Below are 22,469 nucleotides of genomic sequence, written 5' to 3' on the forward strand. Positions count from 1 at the left end.
AAGAAAAAGGAAAGAAAATTCAACTCAGTGACACAAACACACCCTTGAAACAGAAAAAATGAAAGTTACTCGAAAGGAACAGCCATACACCTTACATGGTGGCAGATAAGCATAAGCTTATGAAATTGAAAAAAAAAAAAAAAAAAAAAAAAGAAAGAAAGAAAAAAAAAAAACCTTTAAGTAACCTTTCAGAACTGGATCTTAGCGTTCTGCATGGTTCGTACGTTTCCAGCACAGAGGAGAGATACGGGGGAAGAGATTCATCAAAATGTCGGAAGGCAAGTGTCGCTAGTTTATAGTGAACGCGGGACTCTATAGGAAGTCAGTGTAACTGATGGAAAAGAGGTGTGACATGATCAGATTTCCTTTTTGATAGGACAAGTCGTGCAGCATTGTCATGTGCTTTCTGTAGTCTCTAATAAGAGAGGAAGATGGTAAACCTGCTAAGGTAGAATTGCAGTAATCTAGTCTGGACAGAACAAAATAGGAATCCAACTGAGCTATGTTTTTCTCCATTACGTATGGTCTGACTGAGGCTAGTCTGCGAAGATGGAAATTGCATGAGTGACACAGGGATGAAATGCGGTCAGCCATGGTCAAGGTCTGATCAATATGTGCACGTAGGTATTTAGCTGATGTTTGAAATGCAACTGTAGAAGTGCTGAGAGTGACTGGGCCCTGTCAGTAGAACCGAAACAAGTGGAAAGAGCTGGAAAGAGGACGTAAAACACCCGTCCAGGCAGACAACTAACAAATTGTTGGTAATTAAAACATATCGATAAATAACAACAACAACAACAACAACAATAATAATAATAATAATAGTAAATTATTATTATTATTATTATTACTATATAGCGCTGAATCTTGTGCAGAGACAAATCAAAGCGCTTTCGCACCAGTCATTCAAACGCATTCATAACTCTAAAACTGGAGAGAAAAAAAAGCAAAAACAAAACAAAAAAAGCAAAAAACAAAAAAAACCAACCAAACAAACAAACAAAAAAAACCAACAAAAACTGAAGACAAGGAAGAGGCAGGGAAGGGTGGCTATTTTGGGAAGAGGTGGTTTTCAAGGCCAGACTTGAAAGAGCTGAGTGTGGAGACCTGACGAAGCGAAAGAGGAAGTTCATTCCAATTACAAGTTCCAGAGACAGAGAAAGAACGGCGGCCAACAGTCGAGTGTTTGAGTCTGGGTATGCGTAAAACAGGGTGGATCCGAAGCCGATCGTAGAGAGCGAGATGGAGTGTAGAGGTGAAGGCGGCCAAAGAGATAGGAAGGGGCAAATTTGTGAATACATTTATAACATAGAGTGCTGATCTTGTACTGTATTCTGTGTGAGACAGGAAGCCAGTGGAGATGTTGCAAAAGAGGAGTGATGTGCTCAAATCTTTTCTTTCCGAGGACGAGTCGGGCAGCAGTTTTGTATGCGCTGAAGGGACTGAATGGGTGAGGCAGGCAATAGAGTTACAGTAGTCAAGGCGAGAGAGAATTAGAGAAACGACAAGTCTAGATGTTGCGTCAATGGACAGATATTTTCGGATGGAACTGATGCGCCGCAATTGACAGTAGCAGGAGTGACATGTCTGACTGATAAAGTTTTGTATGGACAGTGTGTTGTCAAGGACAACACCGAGGTTCCTGACTGAATTGGAAAGAGGGATGGTTGTACTGCCAAGTTTGATTGTGTCAGTTGTGATGGAAGAGAAAACAAAACAAAACAAAAATTGTTGGTAAGGAAGGGTACAAAACACCTAGACAGACAACAGACTAATAACTGGTAATAACGAAAACATCTAGGTAAAAAAACAAAACCATTTTTAGTTGTTTAGCGAAAAGTATGTAAAATATACAGACAGACAACAAATTGTTGGTAATCAAAACATTTAGTTAATAAATGTAATTTTGTCGGTAACGAAGGATGTTAGGCATTCAGGTAGACAAAAAGTATTTGTTTTTTTTGTTTGTTTTTTTTGTTTTTTTTTAAATAATATTTCGATAAACAGCAAAATCATTTGTTTTTGAAACGAAGAGTGTAAAACATGCAGAAGAAAACAAACTGTTGGTTATGATTAAAACATCGAGACAAACAACGTGGTGTTGTTGTCTTTGGTAACGAAGGATGGAAAACATCCAGACAGACAACAAAAGTAATTGTTGATAATTAAAAGCATGCATATAAATGGCAAATTTTGTTTCAGACAACAAATATTTTTTTTGTTGTTGGTAATGAACTAAATGATTAACTAAACAGAGACAGTTTTTGATACGCCGTAAGTAACCAAATGTTTTAAGATAAATAGATAAATGAATAACTCAAAACAGCAACAACAACAACAACAACAACAACAAAAAAGTTGGAAACGAACTAAGTAATTAACCAAATCAAGGCTGTTATATAATGCGCGTTAAGAAACCAAATAAATAGGATTAAGAAAATAAGAAAAAACAAAGAAAATTAGTAAAAACTAAGAAAATTAATAACACATACATTAATACCCAAACGATGTGAACAAAGTTCAGAATAATAATTGCATTGGGAATTACAAGAAAAAGGTGACCATGCACTGAATAATAAAATATTAAAAATGTATCATTACTCACCAACTTTTTTTTTTTTTTTTATATTGACACTCCCAAGACGACGACAAAGACAACGACGACGACGAACAAAGCAGAAGAAGAAAGAGGATGAGGAGAAGGAGAAGACAACAATATGAACGGCGACTGCCCGAAGCGAAGACAGCACGCCAGCCAGCCAACTAGTTAACTGCACAGTTGTCGCCGTCAGTGCCAACTTGTTAAAAGCCACCCGGCTCCAGCCTCTTTGTCTATCCGTCTCTGACTATCTGTTACCTAGCTGCCCCCAGCGCCCTCCTCCCTCGTCTTTTATACAAAAGGATCAGGTGCAACTGTCAACAGACTGAAGAAAAAGAAAAGAAAAAAAAAATGAGCGGGGGGAGGGAGGGGGGGGATGGGGGGTGAAAAAAAAGAAGAAGAATAGAGAAAACATGTGCTCCAATCGGACTTGCAATGCAGCTTAGGAAGAAGAAGAAAAAAGGGTGGGGGTGGGAGTGGAGGTAGTGGGGGCCAACAAGAAAATGAAAAAGTTATCACTTTAATGATGATGATTATAATGGTAAATTTCGTTTGACACCTCCTTGGAACTCAAAACTGTGTGCGTGTGTGTGTGTGTGTGTGTGCTTTTTTTGTTTGTTTTTTTTTTTTTGTTTTGTTTTGGTGTGTGTGTGTGTGTGTGTGTGTGTGTTAGAGAGACTACGATCACGATAACAAATTAGTTTAATGAGGGAAGTGAAATGAGTATGCTCGCTTCTTTACATCCAACCCTCAAGGCGAAAAGGAAGAGATAAATTCAAGAGAGAGAGAGTGAGGGAGAGAGAATGTGTATGTGTAAGATCGGTACAAAAGTTCAAATTCAGAAACAATGGTTCGTCCCCTCAAATATGTCATATCCCCGCCGAATTTATCGCAAAGGGCGACAAATTTGGTTTTAACGACACTTTGGGGAAAATGGCCAATTTGGGCATAGCATACACTCCTCCTAACGTGGGCGGGCCACAGGTGTCGGCATGGAATGACCACAAAATGCAACGATGGAACAATCCGCGCGCGCGCGTGTGTGTGTGTGTGTGTGTGTGTGTTCCGATAAACTGCACAGTAGCATATATATAATGGAGCAAAAACAGGAACAGATAAGCGACTCTTTCACTGTAAAAAAAATATTTAAAAAAAAAAAATAAATAGATAAAATAATGTTAATGAATAATGAAATAAATAAAAAGACAAAGAAATGAATAAATAAACAGATAGATAAATATCAGACAGGAGAGAGAGGTGAGGGGGAACAGTTGAAACGGATTTCAACAGTTAAACCCAGCAGTTGGGTGGCCGTTCGAATCCACTCTCCCTCATGAAGAGGGCCATGCGATGTGTTACGCTTGACATAACTCAGGAGTTCCGTCCACTCCCCCTGTGGACTTGTCCGCTGTTTCGGAAATGATGCACCCCCGAAAACGGAGTATGGCTGGTAAAAACGGTCATACACGTAAAAGCCCAGTCGTGTACATACGGGTGAATGTGGGAGTTGCAGCCCACGAACGAAGAAGAAGAAAATGGTGCAACACCCTTCACCCCCCCTGCCCCCTCCCCACCCCTTCCAACTCCCGTAACCTCCCTCCCTGACTGCCCATGGTTATTGATCGACCGACACCTCTTCCTACTTAACTGTCTTTGTGATATCTGCGGGGGAAAAAAAGAACCACAGCTGCCTGTGAAGGATGGTACCAGAAGAAGGGAGGAGAGGGGGGTAAGACGACAGAAAAGAAGGGAACGTCATGATTGCTAACAAAGTCATTTATAGATATCTTTGCACTCAACGCTTGAGAGATCCAAGAGGGAACGGCATTATTGCTAACAAGTCATTTATAACTGTCTTTGCACTCAGCGCTTGGGAGATCCAAAAGGGGTACAAGATAGGTCCAAATGTGTATGCAGCACGAGTGACCAGCACCATTTGTGTCGTGTATTGATCTTAGCTTCTGACGCTTGGGAATCCTAAAGTATGCAGGTAGGGGGTGTGGGGGTGTTAAAATGGTTGTGGAGCACGAGTGGTCAGCATCGTAACCGCAGATCATTACCAGGGAAAAAGAACGTTAACACTGGAAAAAGTGTTGTAAGAAATAATAACAGTGATAGTATTCATCACCATCATCATCATCATCATCTTCATCGTCATCATCATGATGGTAACCTGTTCTTGGAACCACAAAGAAGTGATGTGCAGTTAAGAAGTGTTCTGGTATTACTTGACTAAAATTATGAAACTGACCAACACAACAAAATAAGAAAAAACAAATGCAGGTAAAGAACTTGCCCGTCTTGATGACAGTAGTTTGCTTTGGTAAGATTTGCTTTTAATGAGGAAAATGCAGATGAAACAATGAAAAATAAATGAATAGAAAAAACAAAAAAAACATAAATAGATAAATAAAGATGCGAGGAATGTGGGATGGGTTTTCAACATTGTGAATATAACTTACAGCCATTTGAACTCGGTGTGTGTGTGTGTGTGTGTGTGTGAGAGAGAGAGAGAGAGAGAGAGAGAGAAAGGGGAGTGGGGGGGGGGGGATCCGTGAAAAATTACACTTGCTGGGGTTTTGTTCCTCGCGTAGGTCGCACCAGTTTCCTCTTTTTCCTTCAGGAATTAATCAAAGGATGGATGCTGTTATGATGTTATACGTCGTATCACACTGTCATATTGGACATTCCATCATAATCATTTACTCATCTTGAATGTGACCTTTCGTGATAGTGTTACACGTCTTATCACACAAGTCATATGGATATTACATCACCGCCATGACTGTATTTGTCTTGAACATTATCTTTTGTGATAATGTTACACGCTGTACTACTCCGTCATTCCATCGTAATAATGTACTTGGCTTGTCTTAAACGTAGTTTTTCGTGTCATACATTCAGATCACATCAACAGAAGACTTTCTATGGAAACAGGTTTATAAATTCGATAAATAGGTGACGAGATATTTCGTTTTGTGACACACACACACACACACACACACACACACACACACACACACACACACACACACACACACACACACATACACACACGCACGCACGCACGCACACACACACACACACACGCACGCACGCACACACACACACACACACACACACACACACGCACGCACACATATGTATATATGTTTGTGTGTGTGTGTGTGTGTGTGTGATTTCGTTAAGGTGGGCTTCAGAGTGTCCGCAAACAAGTTGTTTTGCAGGCTATTGTTGAAAGTAAAAGTTGTTTACCCTCTCCCTTGTATTTTTGGGGATGGCGGCGAGGAGAAAGAGGAAAGAGTGTCTGTTCTCTCTCTCTCTCTCTCTCTCTCTCTCTCTCTCTCTCCTTTTTTTTTCTCTGCCCTCTTTTCTTCCGTCATACCTCCACATCATCCGTCCCTCCTGTTCTTTGGTATTTTTTTGGGGGGAGGGGAGGGGGGTTATGTTGTTGTTTTTTTGTTTGTTTGTTGTTGTTTTTTCCTACCCTCTCTGTCCTTTCTTCCACTCTCTCCTCGTTTGAATAGTGATGACTCAAACACCAGCGGGAAAACAAAGCAACACTAAACAAAACTAAACGAAAAACAAAATCACCACCACCACCACCATTATCACCACCACCAACACCAACAGTTCACCAATGATAGAATTTCTCAAAACAAAGGTATATTTTTAGAATAATGTTTTGGCTAATGAAATTCGTATGGTTTCAGTTTTTAACCGTGTTTTTGTTGATGTTGTTGTTTATTTTTGTTTTTGTTGTTGTTTGCTTTGTTTTGGGGTTTTTTTTTAGGGGTTCTTGTGTGTGTGTGTGTGTGTGTGTGTGTGTGTGTGTGCGTGTGTGTGTGTTTTCTAAAATTTTGTCTTAGTTTAAAATGCTTTTATTTTGTTTGTGTGTGCCCCTTGTCTCTTAACGTAATTTGTCTTCGTGTTTCTGTTTTCGTGTGTTTCTGTGTGCTTGTTTTGTTTCGTTTCTTTATATATGGGAATGAAATAAACGTCGTTCCTTTCATTGTTCGCAATAGTGCCACTGTTTTTCATTCTGTATGTCTGTCCTCTCGCCCCACCTCCGCTACATACACACACACGACTGCCCCTCCCCCTCATCCACTCCGCCACCCACCCTCACCCCTTTTTTTTTTTATTTTTTTTTTTTTTTAATTCTTTCTCTCACCGTTTCTTTGTATTCGCAGCTCTCCTTGAAATCACCGGCTCAACCCGATGTCAAGGAACGCAGAGACATTTAAGCTTTGTTTCGTTTGTATGTTTGTTTATTGGTTTGGTTGGTTGGTTGTTTCGTCGTGTGTTTCCCGCGCACCAGGAGAACAATACAAAGGCAGTTAAAGTTCTTGACTGGAACTCATTCATCAAACTTTCAAACTTTGACGACCACGCATTGTTTTGGTCTGTTGAGAAGGTGTCATTTATACCACATTACACCCACGAGCGCGTGCACACACACACACACACACACACACAACAACAACAACAACAACAACAACAACAACAACAACAACAACAACAACAACACACGTGATTTGCAAAGAGAGAGAGAGAGAGAAAGGGGGGTGGCGGGGGGCTGGGGGGGACCAAACATTACAAATAGGAATATCGATTGGCATTTTGGTAAACAAATTCCATCCCATATAAACCTTTCACAATGGACAAGAAAAAATACACTTTAAAAAATGTCTGAACGATTTCTGTTCAAAAGTGTCATGTCCACAATTTTATTCTCAGTCTCTTTCATTGTCTCTGTCTCTGTCTCGCTCTCTCTCGCTCTTCTTCTTCTTCTTCTTCTGCTTATGTTCCTTCACTTTTTGTTTACCTGTCCGAACCATCTGCCCAGCTCTTACTAGTTCTGTTTCTGACAATGCCTTTCCTTCCCCCATCTTTACACGATGTGATGTTTGACAACGAACTCGCTCGTAGATCTCGTGTATTCGAAAAAAACAAAACAAAAAACAAACAAACCCAAAACTAATAATTTATTCTCGGGGCATCTTGGAACCAGTGACGGTCAGCTCCAGACAGTCATCACTCTCGGTCTTGTGAACTCTGTTTTGGGGGTTGCTGGTTTTTGGTGGTTGTTTTTTTTCCCACCAACACGTATAGCGGAGAGTTGCGTGGTTCTGTGTCACCCTGATCGATGTGAATGAAATAATATTGGAGATGTAAATATGAAAAAAAAACACGTATACGAGAGACTTATTGAATAATTATGGTTAACTAATGTGAAACCTCTGTGTGTGTTCTTCAATCACCGATCTGTGTGACGGGACATTAAACAAAATTCCTCCTCTGTGTGTGTGTGTGTGTGTGTGTGTGTGTGTGTGTTCACATGTGCAGGCGTGTGACGGGTCAGTGAAGCACAAAACGGAGATGGTCAGCCGTTTGGAGGAGAAGACCAACCAGCTGGTCAACGCCTTGAAGGAGATGGAGAAACGGTCAGTTTGTTACGTCTACCTATTCCTGTCTGGTGGTGTGCTTTGGTAGTAGTGGTAGCAGCAGCAGCAGCAGTGGAAATCGCAACAGTAATTGTAGTTGTAGTAGCAGCAGCAGCATGGGCAGCGACAGTTGAAGGAGCAACAGGAATAAGTAGTAGTAGTGGTAGTAGCAGCAGAAGCAGCAGCAGCAGGGGTAGAAAAAGTAGTAGTAGAAGTAGTTGTTGTAACAGAAGTGGTAGCAGCAGCAGCTACGACGTTCGCAGCAGCAGAAGCATCGGTATACAGTCATTGTAATGGCTTTTCTTTTGATGTCGTTATTGTTTTGGTGGCACTACTGTTATCGTTGTAGTGGGTGTTACAGTCAGGTCAGGGGCATAGCCCTTGCTACTGGTACCATGTAACCCAGTACTACCTGCCGCATGTGAAGTCTCCCAACGAGGACAGGCGGAGGAGGAAACCTTTCCCACCGGCTGTGAAGGCGGAAGAGGATGACCAAAGGGCAGGGGGAGCTCTTATCCTTGGCTGGAAGTCCTCCTAGGAGGCGGAGCTCCGAAGAAAAAACCTGCACCTGCCGAGGCCGTCCTACACGTGGCAGTATCTGCACCTGTGGGACTGTGAGCGTCGGTAGGCGAGAGTGTGGGGAAGGAACTGCACAACTCCTCACTAAAAAAAGTCACCTGTGCTGGCCAGGCAACCAGGCTAATGTCGGAATTCCATCGCGTGTTAGTCGAAGTAGATGCACACGCACACGCACACGCACGCACGCACACACACACACCTTTCTCGCAGAACATACCTGTGGTAACTGAATAGCAACACAATACCATGCAGTGTTTTGCAATACAGTGCAGTGCAGTGCAACGCATCACACAGCACAACACAACAGCTTTGCACAGCACAGGACAGCGCGCAACACAATACAACACATTGTCGTATCTGTTTCAGATTAAAACAAAGCGAATCGGACAAAATGGCGGCCGAGGAAACAGCGCGGAAGCTGGGCCAGATAGTAGCTGACAAGGATTCCAAAAGGTTTGTGTCTTTTTTTCTTCTTTTTTTTCCAGTGACTTTTACACATTATCAGGCAATCATTGTCTGTTACAAAACCGTATTTTTGTTGAAAAAAACAACAAAAACCGCTCTTTTGCCAGGTATCAGATCAGCTCAGATGTTTGTCCCAAATGGTAAAATCGATAGACGCCGAAAAATTTGATTTTCTGTAGACTATTACGTTTCGGTGTGGTCTTCCTTTGCAGAGCTTTCAAACCTTTGGGAATAAAACGGTTAGTTTAGAGTGAGAGGTTTCCTTAATGTACTGCAAGTGTTTTTTCACTCTGTTATTTATTTATTTATTTATCTATCTACCTTTTAATAATTTAGGGGGTTTTGTATGTTGTTGAACTTGTATGATTAGAATTTATTGTCCATTTATTTATTTATCCATACATTCTGTTCGAACTTCACCCTCGGAAGTTCTAACGCCTCTCAAACCATGTCATCCCATCACACACACACACCTCAACAACTACACACCGTTAATTAACCACCACACACACTCGCTGAACCAAGCCAAGTCGGTGCTGCAGGTCTAACAACACCAGGCGATTTAAAATACCCTCTCACACTGCTCCACAACTCTTTAACGAAGTCCGCCCTCGGCAGACAGTCCACGCCACTACCACCACCACCACCACCACCATCCCTCACACAGCTCAATAACAAACAAAAACACTCCTGTGATAACCGCTGCACACTCTGTTCTCTTTTATTCGGGCGCAGTAGCCGAGTGGTTAAAGGGCTGGGACTTTCAATCTGAGGGTCACGGTTTCGAATCTCGGTGATGGCACCTGGTGGGTAAAGGGTGAAGATTTTTCCGATCTCCCCTGTCAACATATGTGCGGACCTACTTGTGCCTGAACCCCCTTCTGTGCATACGCTCGCAGAAGATCAAATGCCCACTTTGAGGACCCTGTAATCCATGTCAGCGTTCGATGGGTTTTGGAAATAAGAACATACCCGGCATGCACACCCCTCAAAACGGAGTATGGCTGCCTGCATGGCGGGGTAAATGAACAGAAACGGTCATACATGTTAAAAAAAAAAAACAACTAATTTTTTTTTTTTTTTAAGAGAAAAAAAGTTACACGCCTGTCAGAGTGTTTTATGTGTGCGTGCCTGAAATTAGATCGAATGGCACAGAAACGAATGATGAACGCCTAATGGCAGCCGTCAGTCGGGGTTCCACTCAGGCAGGCGGCTAGCCTGGTTGTGCAAAAGACCCCTAGTTTGTAAAGCGCTTAAAGCTTCGTTGTCTCCGACCGAGGATAGGCGCAGTTATACGTATCTTTGTCAAATAAAACCAAATGAAATCAAATGAAATCAAATAAAATCAAATGAAATCAGACCAAATCAGATCTTCCCTTTTGACGCGGCAGGGCGGCCTTGGAGACGGATCTTCAGATCGAGAGGGAGTGGCGCAGCACGCTGCAGAAGACCCTGGAGCAGGAGAAGGAGAAGGTGGCCCAGATGCACATGGAGCTGCAGCAGCTGGTGGAGATCAAACGGGTAGGGTCCAGTATCCGTGCGGCCGGATTGATTGATTAACACTCACAGACACACACCCTCGTGCATAATACACGCACGAACACCACGCACACACGAGCGCGCGCACTTATATACACACTTCGCGCGCACTTATACAGACACACACACACACACACACACACACACACACACACACACACACACACACACACCTATACACTCGTCAATAAACGCTATATATATATATATATATATATATATATATATATATATCTCAATATAGTTTACAAATATATATATATATATATATATAAAGAGAAAGAGAGAGAGAGAGGGGGGTTTGCACGCGCGCATGTGTGTGTGTGTGTGTGTGTGTGTACAAACATGTATGCACTCGTGGGTGGGTGTATATATACATGTGTGTGTTCAAATAAATATACATATACACATGCATGTGTGTCTGTGTGTGTGTTGGTCACCAGGAGTATGCAGACCTGGACAGTAGGTACCAGCAGCTGAGGTCCGTGTGTGAAGAGCAGGAGGGAGCTCTGTCCGAGCTGGGCTCTCATCTCAGCGAGTGAGTTGGTATTCTGCTTTGTAGTGACTCCGGGAGGAGAGGGAGGGAGGGAGGGGGAGAGAGAGAGAGAGAGAGACGGTCGGATAGAAGATTGTAATGGAGCAGTGGTGGATGTGTTTTGTGTACGGGTGTGTGAGGGGAGGGGATGTGTGTGTGTGTGAGGGTGTTGGTGTGTGTGTGTGTAAGGGTGCATTGTGTGTGTGTATGTGTGGTTATGTTATGTATGGCCATATATGCCTGCATGCCTTTGTCTATGTATATGCGTGCATATGTGTCTCTATGGCGGTGTCTGTATACAATGATATTTGTGCGGATGTATATTTGTCTCTCTGTCTGTCTGTGTGTATGCGCGCACGCGTGCGCTCCAGCCAGACAGGGAGGGCAGGTGCTTGCATACATGTACAATGTTAGTTATTCTAGGTATCCAGGGATCCGGACTTTGAGGGATGAGTTCATGTTTGCCAGGGTTTTGTAGGCGGGTGTGCTCGTGTGTGCGCGTGCATGGGTGAGTGAGGGGGAAGGGAGTGTATGCGGCTGCTGTCTTTAGTTTGACTTTGTACGTGGTCACTAGCTCCTTCTGTCTGTTCTTTTGTAGGGTCCGCAAAATGTTCAGTACCACTTAGGAACCTGTTCTGTTTTGTTTTTTTCTTGAGGCGAGGCCATTATAATTTGCATCACACATATCCAGAGGTGCTTTTTTTTTTTTTTTTTTTTTTTTTTTTTTTTTTTTCTACAATATAAAAACACAGCTATCGTTTATAAACCACCGATTGACTGAAATGTTTGCGCTGAAAAATCCTTTTTTTGTTTTTAGGTCAAACGCATTTTTTTTTTTCAAGATGTTCATGAAATACATTTCCCCGAAACGGCCGGGTTTTTTTTTTTAATGTTCAGTTTTAAATGCCTGTGGTAGACCATGTGCAGCCTTCATGATTGAATCATCTGTCGATTTTTGACAGTTTATGAAAACATACTATACCTGCTTCTGTGTAGTGATTCTTAACTTTTTGAGAAGTCTGTATATTTACGGGGGGGCAGAGAGCAAGGAAGGAACAGCTGTCAGCGCTTCTCTCTGGTCAACCTTCTCTCCGTCACCACTCCTTCGGCACACACCCAGCACGCCCCCTCTTTCCTCCCACAGTCCTCCCCTGTCCCGCATGTGTCGAAATCTTTGTTTCTGTCTGTCTGTCTCTGCTTGAAAGCCGATGTGTGTGGTGTGTGTGTATGTCTGTCTGTCTGTCTGTCTGTGTCTGTCTGTCTCTCACATCTGTCATTTTCACTTCATTTCTCTTTCTGTCCCTGCCCATCCACCCACCCACCCTCTTTTTTTTTTCTTTCTTTGTTGCCTGTCAACTTTGTTTCATGTTTCTTTTTTGCTTTTTGTTTTATTTTTTTATTATTATTTTTGTTTTATTCTTTAGCTCTCAACTTTACGTTTTAACCCTCCTTTCTGTCTGCATTCTATATTTCCTTTGAGCGTTAAGAGTGCACTTCTGTATGTGTGCGTATGCGTGTGTGTGCATAACGCTCGCTCTCTCTGTCTCTGTCTCTCTCTGTGTCTCTCTCGCTCTCGCTCTAATGGTCCGTTTGTTTATTTTATGCCTTTCATTCTTTTGTTAGCGTTTGACTGTTGGTGTGTTTTACTTCGTCTGGTGCTTCCATTCGGTTCGGTCCTTCCTTCCTTCCTTTCTTCCCTTCCGTAATCATTTCCTCCCACTGTATCCCTTCCCTGCTTCATTCCTTCCTTCCTTTAGGCAATCGTTTCCCCTCTTTACTCGTTCCTCTATTCGTTCCTTCCTTACTTTCCCAAATTGTTTCCCCGCATTGCACCCCCTTCCTTTCTTCCTTTCTGCAATTATTTCCGCCCACTGTGCCTCTGTCCTTCCTTCAGTTTTTTTCGTAACCCTTTATTCATTCTGTGCTCCCTTCCTTCCTTCCTTTCTGTTATTGTTACCGTCCACGGTATCCTTTTCTTCACGTATGTTATCGTTTCCGCTCACTGTACACTTTCATTCTTTACGCAGTCCTTTCTTCCTTCTGCACTCCATCCATCCTTCCTTTCTGTAATCGTTTCCGCCCGTTGTATCCCTTCCTTCCATCTTTCCTTCCTTTCTTCCTTCTTTCTTTTTATTCCCTTCCTCCCCTTCTGTAATCGTTTCCACCCACTGTACTCTTTCCATCCTTCTTTTCTGTAGCCATTTCTCCCCTGTACCCCCTTTCTTCCTTCTTTTCTTCCTTCTTGGTTTTCTTCCCTACTTCCTCCCCTTCTGTAATCGCTTCTGCCCACTATACCCCTTCTTTCCTTCCTTCCTTTCTGTAACCTTTCCTCCTCTGTACCACCTTCTTTCCTCCCGTTCTCTAATCGTCTTCACCCACTATGCCCATTCCTCTCTTCTTTCCTGTCTGTAATCTTTTTCGCCCATTGAACGCCGTCCTTCCTCCCTCCCTGTAATCCTTTACGCTCACTGCAGTGGACTTTCCTTCATTCTTTTCTTTCTTTCTGTAATATTTAATTTCCACTGTACACGTTCCCTGTTCCTTCTATCTCAGTTTCTCTTTTTTTTTTCTTTCTTTTTTTCAAGTTTCAAAGAAATATTTTATTCATTCGTTTCTTTCTTTTTCCTTTTTTTTTTTTAGCAATGCGCAAGAACTAAATACTAAACAATACAGATACAATACATCACGATAAATTAACGCATAGATGATTAAAAAATAAAAATAAAAAAATAAAAAGTTTCTATCCTTTATCTTTTTTTTCCGCCTTCCTCCATCCTCAAGGGGTGGAGTTGACGTGGTGAGTGCCGTGCATTCAGTGGTGGTACAATGCATAGCTTCATGCCCGCGAGGCCTCGGCAGCACGTTGGGGGTTGGGGGTTATGCGAGAGTCAGTCAACTGTTCTCCCGGTTCTTTTTTTCTTTGTTTGTTTTTTCCTTTTTTGTTGTTGTTTTGTTGTTGTTGTTGTTTGGGGGGTTTTCTGTTGTTGTTTTTTTTTTGTTTGTTTTTTTCTAAACAGATGTGTTGTTATGTATTTGGATCAATATGCGCACTTTGGCACCATCTGGAAACTGACACTGAAACTGAACGTCAGGTCCAAGCTGAAGATGGAGGACCTGCGCGAGGCACAGCAGCAGACCCGGGAGTTCCAGTGGGCCAGCGACGAGTCGGCCACCCACTGCAAGCAGTGCACCAAGGAGTTCTCCATCTCCAGGAGAAAGGTGGGTGTTCAACATTAGGTTGAAAGTTAAAGGCTTATTATTGATAAACTGTTGAGCCTTGATGAAAGTATAGCAGACTGGCGTGGGTTTGTTGAAGTGCAAAAGGAACCAGGTTTTTTGTTTGTTTTTTTCCCCCACGTTCCATCAGTGCAATTAAGTATATGGAAAAAGATATCAAAATTGTTTCAATTCCGTGAGGAAGAACTCAAAATCAAAACTGATGCAATCCCACGAAGAAGAACTCAAGTGAAAACTGATGCTATCCCGTGATGAAGAACTCAAATCAAAACTGATGCTATCCCGTGAGGAAGAACTCAAATCAAAACTGATGCTGTCCCGTGACAAAGAACTCAAATCAAAACTAATGCTATCCCGTGAGGAAGAACTCAAATCAAAATTGATGCTATCCCGTGAGGAAGAACTCAAATCAAAATTGATGCTATCCCGTGAGGAAGAACTCAAATCAAAACTGATGCTATTATGTGAGGAAGAACTCAAATCAAAATTGATGCTATCCCGTGAGGAAGAACTCAAATCAAATTGATGCTATCCCGTGACGAAGAACTCAAAATGCCGTATTGTGCCCGACAGCCTGAGCTGTAAGCTCCAGTGTAAGTTGCAGTGTGAGCTCTATTTGGTGCAGCTCTTCACTGACTAGCATAGTCGTCAGAAGCAGCCAAAGGATGGTGGTCCTGCTAGGTGACAGCTCTTCACTGACGAGCATACTCGTCAGCAGCAACCAAAGGATGGTGGTCCTGGCGCCGCCCCATTCCCCCGAAACCCCATCCTTGCCGACCTCCTCACACCCTGTGTGATCAATCATACCCACCTTCTTCCCTCTCCTTCCTCGATTCCTTCCTCCCCCGATATCATGATCTTTGGGGCCGCTTGTGTACCTGCTGTAAGTCAGTCTTTCCTTGCATGTTGGGTTACTGGAGGACTGAGAGGCGTCCAGGAGCCAGTCGCATTGCTCGGACGGAAGAGCCTAGTATGGTCGTAACCCGCTACTAACTGTGTGTAGTACGGATCTGACCAATGGCGTAGTTCGGTCAACGTAGGCATTTAGTCACGTGTAACCGTCAAAAAGTTAGAACCAAGCAATGCAACCGGCACCAGGACCGTACGTTTTTTTCAAGGTAGCTCGTGTCAAATAAAGTCTCCAGTGGAAGTCCCTTGGCTACGCCTGTCTGAGATAAAATCCCCTGGCCCTCTCTGAATACAGTCCCTCACTAACAGCTGGTTTAAGCTCGTGCAAGAAATTTGCGCTCTTACAGGATGTCGGAATTATCCTTGCTGAAATTTTGGCCAAGCAAGGTCACATGTGGGTTTTCATTATTTTAATGTAACGTCGACTTGTATGCACGCTGGGTTGATCAAAGCAGTATCATTATTAGTTTATTAGTTTTGAAGAATCATGACGAAATCTAGCACTGGATGATTTTTTTTCCTTTGATACAGTGATACGATTTCAAATTTCAAGGCAAACACTTGACTGTTGAAGTACAACATTTATTTGAACTTCGTCTTTTTATTCTTGTGACCTAGTATATACCAGTATGTCAGTTAATGCAAGGGAAGCGCCAAACACCCATAGCTTGAACTTGTGTGCTGTTTTAACTTATTATGAGTTAACGTTAATGTACTTGTTTGTTGTTTACTATGCAGCTACCTTTTCCTCATTTAAATTTTCAGTCGCATTATATTGTTTTCTTTTGGTTTCCTCCTGTTCTGTGTGGCATGCTCAAGATCAGCAAGTGTGGTTCACCTCAAACGGATACTAATGTGCGTCCACATATCTGCCTGGTGCTGTGTTCAGTACATGTCAGTTGTTTCTGAGTTTGTTCCTCTCCGAATTTACCTTATGCAAACGGGTTGGGAGCGTCTTGGAGCAATGGGTGAAAGTTTGGTGTTTTTGTTTCACTTAAAAGGCCCCCCAAAATTTTAAGACCAAAAATTATTGCAATTGGAGAAATGGGTGAGGCGAACAGTAGAGGAATGTTATGTGCATAGTGTTTAGACTTTGTCGAAAACGTATAACATAATGTAATCATTGTTTATTATTGTACTTGTTTTGTTGGTTCGTATTAAACTAGAAAGTATAACATAATGTAATCATTGTTTATTATTGTACTTGTTTTGTTGGTTCGTATTAAACTCTCATCGGCTCATGTTTATTTCTATTCAACACCCTATATGGCTGTCACATCGCAGTAAAACACCGGATACCCATTAGCGATTCATAATGGAGTCATCAAGCTGCAGCCGTATAACGTTTCAGCGGAATAGTGGTCAAAAACAGCCACGCCAACGTGATTTTAATTCTATAAGAGGAAGAAAGAAAGAGGACGGAGGGGAAAAAGTTGCCACACACATTCCACAAGGTACCAGAGATAGGTCACATTTTTCAGGCGATCACGATAGCGATGGAGATGGGTCGCAATTTTCAGGCGATCACGATAGCGAACTTTAGCTTTGCTATCGGCGTTTGAAGTTAACTGTTTTTCCTGAGTCTTTGAACTTTTGAGGAAGTAAAAGAAAAGAAAAAAAATCTAAAGTGGAAGGATGGCACTGACGTGGTAACCCCCCCCCCCCCCCCCCCCCCACCGCCCATTTCTCTTGCCCTTTCCTCCTACCTCTGCCTTCCTGCAGCCACCCCCATCACCCTTCCCTCTCCAGGCAGGTGTTTCGGTCTGAGTTCACGCTTTTGGTGTCGAAATAGCACGACGGTTCCTTTTGTCTTGACGTGACTGTCCACAACAGGTGGTGAAGTCTGTCTATTAATGCAGCTACAGGTCTGCAGAGACAGGTGATGGTATCAGAAATTTTCAAGGTTCTCGGGTGCGTTTCACATTTCCGCTCAGGTTGTTTTTTCTCTATGTCAGTGTGTGTGTGTGTGTGTGTGTGTGTGTGTGTGTGTGTGTGTGTGTGTGCTTTATTCTGTGAAGGGCGTGGATATAGTGGCTCTATCTGTTTGCTTTTAAACTGTCGTGTGCATTTTCTGTTTGATCAGTTGTGTAAATGTTTGTAAACGAGAGAATTCTGGATCGATTTTCTCAATTTGATGAGCGGATATTAGGTTGTTTTCCTTTTACTAGGTTGTTTTTCTTTTACGTGCTTTCGGAGGAATTATGATTCAGGATTTAAAAAAAAAAAAGAAAAAAGAAAACAGGAAATAGGACAGGTAGGAAGGAAACAAGGAAGAAAACAATGGAAAACAGAAGGAAAAGGGAACGTACAGAAACAAAGAGAAGAAGAAATAAAAAAGAAGGGCAAAGGGAGAAAGTGGCAGAATAGTGGTTTAGACTAGCACAAAAAAAAAGTTATGGGCTTCTTTATGTAGGCTAGCAAGACAAGTAGGTCTTGTTGAAACTTGTGCAGTCGAAGTGATTGTGTTGCTTGTGTAAGGGATACGAAAAGAAGCTGTAGCAGGTGTTAATAAGTTTAATGAAAAAAAAAAAAGTTAGAATGGTTAGTAAAAGATGATTTTTTTTTCAAACGGAAAGCCAAAATCCTGTATGAACCTTGCAAAAGCTCCCTGCTCTTCATTTCTGTGTTAATGATAAATCTTGAACGCATCTATCTCAGAATCTAGCTTTTGTTTGACACACAACTGTTAGTCGATATTTGTGGAGTTGAAACACTTGAAATTCTCCAGATTTTAAAATATAACATTCGACAGACGCAATAGCCAAGTGGTTAAAAGCGTTGGACTTTCAATCTGAGGGTCCCGGGTTCGAATCTCGGTAACGGGGCCTGGTGGGTAAAGGGTGGAGATTTTTCCTATATCCCAGGTCTACACCTGCTAGTGCCTGAACCCTCACCGTGTGTATACGCAAGCAGAAGATCAAATATGCACGTCAAAGATCCTGTAATCCATGTCAGCGTTCTGTGGGTTATGGAAACAAGAACATACCCAACATACTCCCACCTCCCCCCACCCCACCTCCACCTTCCCGAAAACGGAGTATGGCTGCCTGCATGGCAGGGTAAAAACGGTCATACTCAGAAAAAACGTGGGAGTTGCATCCCACGAACGAAGAAGAAGAAGAAGAAAATAGAATATTCAGAATTCACCTCAATTGATATTCGTATTTCACTACATAGTTAAGCTTTTTAGTTGTTGTTGTTTTGTTGTTGTTTTTTAGTAAGGAAGTATATTGTTTTAGAATAAAGAACATGCATGCATACTATTTCTCGGGATTTTTTTATTTTTTTTTTTTTTCTATCCACTGTCTTTAGTTTGGTCTACTTTGTAAGAACATGTAGCTTGTAGATTATGTTTTCTCATATGTTTATTGTTATTTATGTTTTTGTTGTGTGTTTGTTGTCGTTTAGGGGAGAGGCGTGTCTTTTTTTTCCCTCTCCAGTACATTTAGGTTAACTTTCTTTGTGAGCGCATGTCTGTGTTCTTTTTTTTATTTCTTTACTTTTATTTTCATTTTTCTCCAACGCCTTTGGTTTGGCTTTCTCTGTACATGGATATGATATGTACGTGGTTCTTAATTTGTTTTTAAATTAGTGTATTTGTTTAAATGTGCTTTTTTTTGTTGTAGGTGGTGTTTTTTTATGTGGTTTTTAATTATTTTAAAAATAATTTTCTGTTGTTCTTTTTCCTCCAGCACCATTGTCGACACTGCGGAGACATCTACTGCAACGAGTGCTCGGACAACAAGATGCCGCTGCCTTCCTCCTCCCGGCCCGTGCGGGTCTGCGACTTGTGTCACACCCAGCTGCTCAACCGCTACTCCGCTGCCTAGGGGCTCGCCCACCCCTCCTCCCCCCGCCTCCCCCCACCCCCACCACAACACCCTCCCACTACTCCCCCCCCTGACCACTGCTCCCGTCCCCGCCCCCGCCCCACCTCACCCGCACGCCCTTCCCAAGAAACCTCCCCTCTTCAAAACCCGTCCCCCTCTCTTCCCCCAGGACTCATCTTCACCCCCTCCTCCTCCACCCCCGCCCCTAGGAACCTAAACCGCTCACTGTTATCCTTGAACCGCAAGACCTGGACATACAAACATTCACATTCACACACACACACACACACACACACACATACACACACAGAGCGCACACATCCGCTCACACACACACACACACACACACACACAGACCTCTCCTGGCGCGACCTTTCTCCCCTTGCTTCGTGTACCAAGGAGATTACGTTCATGATAATGTTACAGTATGGTCCCACACTCACTCTTTACAGTCCCATCATATCACCCTTTCCCAGCTTTCTGTCTCTGAACCCCTGCATCTTACGCGTGCATTTTTCCCCAGTTCCTTTTTTTTTCATTTTATCATAGATAAATGAGTATATATATATATATATATATATATTTTTTTTTTTTTTTTTTTTTTTTTTTTTTTTGAATAATGGCTACAACCATTTACTTGTTCATTCAACAAACGAAGGGTGGGAAAAAGACTTGTTCTGGCAGAAGAAAAAAAGATCCCCTTTCATCCCCACTTCCACCCAACCCACACTAGTTTTTGAATATTGCAATACTTGCCTGTGTGGTATATGTGGAATGTTTATATTCTTTTTTTTTTTTCTTTCTTTTTTTTTTCTTGTATCTTTTTCTAGACAATGATGGGCAAGAAATAGTGTCCGCTTGAAGGGGAGAGGTTCTTCGGAAGAAGAAGGAAGAGCAGCAGTGTCATGGAAGTGAGACAGCCATAATAATTCTCGTGTGTTGTTGTTGATTGTATTTGATCATTGTTGTTGTTTGTGTTTGGAAAGAAAGAGAGAGGGGAATGGGGACGTTGGGGGAGAGGGGTTTGTAACAGATGCAGCACAAAGGATGGGTTGTTTCATAGTCTTTCTACCGGTTGTGTGTGTGAGTGTGTGTGTGTGTGTGTGCAGAGAGAGAGAGAGACATTGGCTGCCTTTTTTTTTCATCTGGCTGTGGGTAACCAGGACACAGTTTTATACATACATACGTACATATACATACATACACATATATATATATATGTTGTTGGTTTGTTTGTTTTTTCACGGAATTAAACGTCTGATAGCTGAGAGAGGGAGAGAGAAACATAGAGAGAGAGAGAGAGAAGTGGGGAGGGAGGGTTAGGAGTTACAGTGCAGGCTAAAACCAAGGAGGGGAGAAGGTTCACTGGCAAGAGAGAGGGAGGATGGGGCGGGGGCACATACGAAGACATCAGATAAAGGGGTACCGGTCAGACTAAAACGCCCCCTGCAGTCAAGGAGGAGGATCATAAAGGACGGACGGAGGGGGAGGGGGGGGGGGTATATGTCGGTTTGTAGTGTTTCAGTTATACTGAATTCGGTGAGGACGGTGATAACATCAGTACATTACATATAGTTATACAAGTTCTGTGTATGTGTGTGGCTGGGAAATGCTTGGAATGTATGTCAGTCAGCCTAAATATATGTATATATGTATGAAACGTTTGGCAGTATATGTATTTATTTATTGATTTGTTCTTAAACACACACATACACGCACGCACGCACGCGCACACACACACACACATACACACACCACATGCATGCAGCTGCACGTGCACCCAAACATGTGTACATACATGAACCGAATGAAATATAAAAAGAAAACATATAGAGAATAGATTAACAAACAGATGGGGGACAAAACCCAAGAGGTAAAGAACAGATGAAATCAACAAAGAAAGATAAATAGGCTCTGACCGCACTAGCGAACTCTCGACTTACATAAAGAAATAACAATAAGATTGTATGAGTGGAGTGCTCACAGTGCATTGAGTTGTGGTACGCAAGATAATGACTGTTTGTAAATAATTTACTACGACTACGACTAATACAACTACTACTGCTGCTACTGCTGTTATTGCTACTACTACTATTACAAAAATTAAAAGCTATTAAGAATAAACAAAAAAATCTTGTTAATACTACTATTACAAAAATAAAAAGCTCTCTTTATTAAGAATAAACAGAACATATACTAAAACCAAAAAACAGTTGCATGTCGTCACGCGGCCGCCATAACATCCGATTCCTCTTGCTGAGGTCGTGTTCTTTCAGCTCCTGCTGTGGACACCTTGTTCTTTATTTGATATCATGACAGATGTAGTTTGTGTGTCAGTGAGCGAGGAAGCGGCGAAAACGTAAGAGTGTGAGTCAGAGAGAACGACTGAGGGAGTGTGGAGAGAGAGGGAGAGAGAGAGAATTATCCTGTGGTGTATGTTCACTTGAGAAAGGTATTGTGTATGAATCAGAGAGAGACTGTGTGTGTGTGTGGTGCGAGAGAGTCTGAGAGAGAGAGAGAGCGAGCGCTAACGAGCATACGTGGGGTTTATTTGATTTGTTTTTGTTGTTTGTTTGTTTTTTCGTGGTTGTTGTTGGTGGGTAAAAGGACATTACATACAGTCCGACTCTAAGCAACCATGGATGAGAGGTGTTGGCGATGTGAGGAGAAAAAAGGAAAGGGGTAGTGTTAGGTGACAGAGCGTTATGAAGGGAGAACACACACACACACACAAAGGTTCATCCAAAGTTAAAACAGAACGAAGCGTTGGCAGAAGAAAAGAAAACAGGAGTGTAAAAGCGGTTAAGAGGATAAAAGAAAAGCAAGCTGTCTTACAAAGTTAGTGGAAGCATTGATGACCATTAGGAGTTTGGAAGAAGAAGAAAAAAACAAAAAAAAGAACAAAGAAAGAAAGAAGAAAAAAAATAGATAAAAGAAAAAGAGAGAGACGCTAGCTGTCTTGGAGCAACTTGGGTGCTGCTTTTCTTTTTCTTTTCTTTTTTTTCTTTTTTTTTTCTCCTTTTTTCTTTTTCTTTTTTTTCTTTTTTTCAAAATAGATATTTTGTTTCGTTTTTTGGCTCCTTACCTCTTCATCCACTTGTAACCCCACCCTTCCTCCTCTTTCTCCCTTCCCATGCAACCTCGACCCCTCCGCACCTCACACACCCACACAACGCACGCACATACACATACACGCACACACACTCTCTCTCTCTCTCTGTCTGTCTTTCTCTCTCTCGCTATCTCTATCTGTTTGTGTGTGTGTGTGTGTGTGTCTCCATCTGTCGTTTAACTTGCCACCCAGAGATAGAGGGAGAGAGAGAGAGAGT

The 22,469-nt window shown here is 42.2% G+C and overlaps 2 protein-coding genes across 2 annotated transcripts in view; both read left to right on the plus strand.

Moving 5' to 3' along the window:
- Positions 1-19,210, plus strand: part of LOC143292742 (RUN and FYVE domain-containing protein 2-like) — a 61,946-nt gene extending 42,736 nt beyond the window's left edge. The window contains exons 11-16 of the mRNA XM_076603283.1: positions 7,949-8,046; positions 8,992-9,078; positions 10,482-10,611; positions 11,073-11,167; positions 14,257-14,383; positions 19,003-19,210. Coding sequence (XP_076459398.1) covers positions 7,949-8,046; positions 8,992-9,078; positions 10,482-10,611; positions 11,073-11,167; positions 14,257-14,383; positions 19,003-19,140 — 675 coding nt within the window. The 3' untranslated portion in view covers positions 19,141-19,210. The remainder of the gene's footprint in view (positions 1-7,948; positions 8,047-8,991; positions 9,079-10,481; positions 10,612-11,072; positions 11,168-14,256; positions 14,384-19,002) is intronic.
- The window catches only part of LOC143284143 (solute carrier family 15 member 4-like), a 531,759-nt gene that overhangs the window by 454,344 nt on the left and 54,946 nt on the right, over positions 1-22,469 (plus strand). The window lies entirely within an intron of this gene.

This window comes from Babylonia areolata, chromosome 1, assembly GCF_041734735.1.
Source record: "Babylonia areolata isolate BAREFJ2019XMU chromosome 1, ASM4173473v1, whole genome shotgun sequence".
Classification (NCBI taxonomy): Eukaryota; Metazoa; Mollusca; class Gastropoda; order Neogastropoda; family Buccinidae; genus Babylonia; species Babylonia areolata.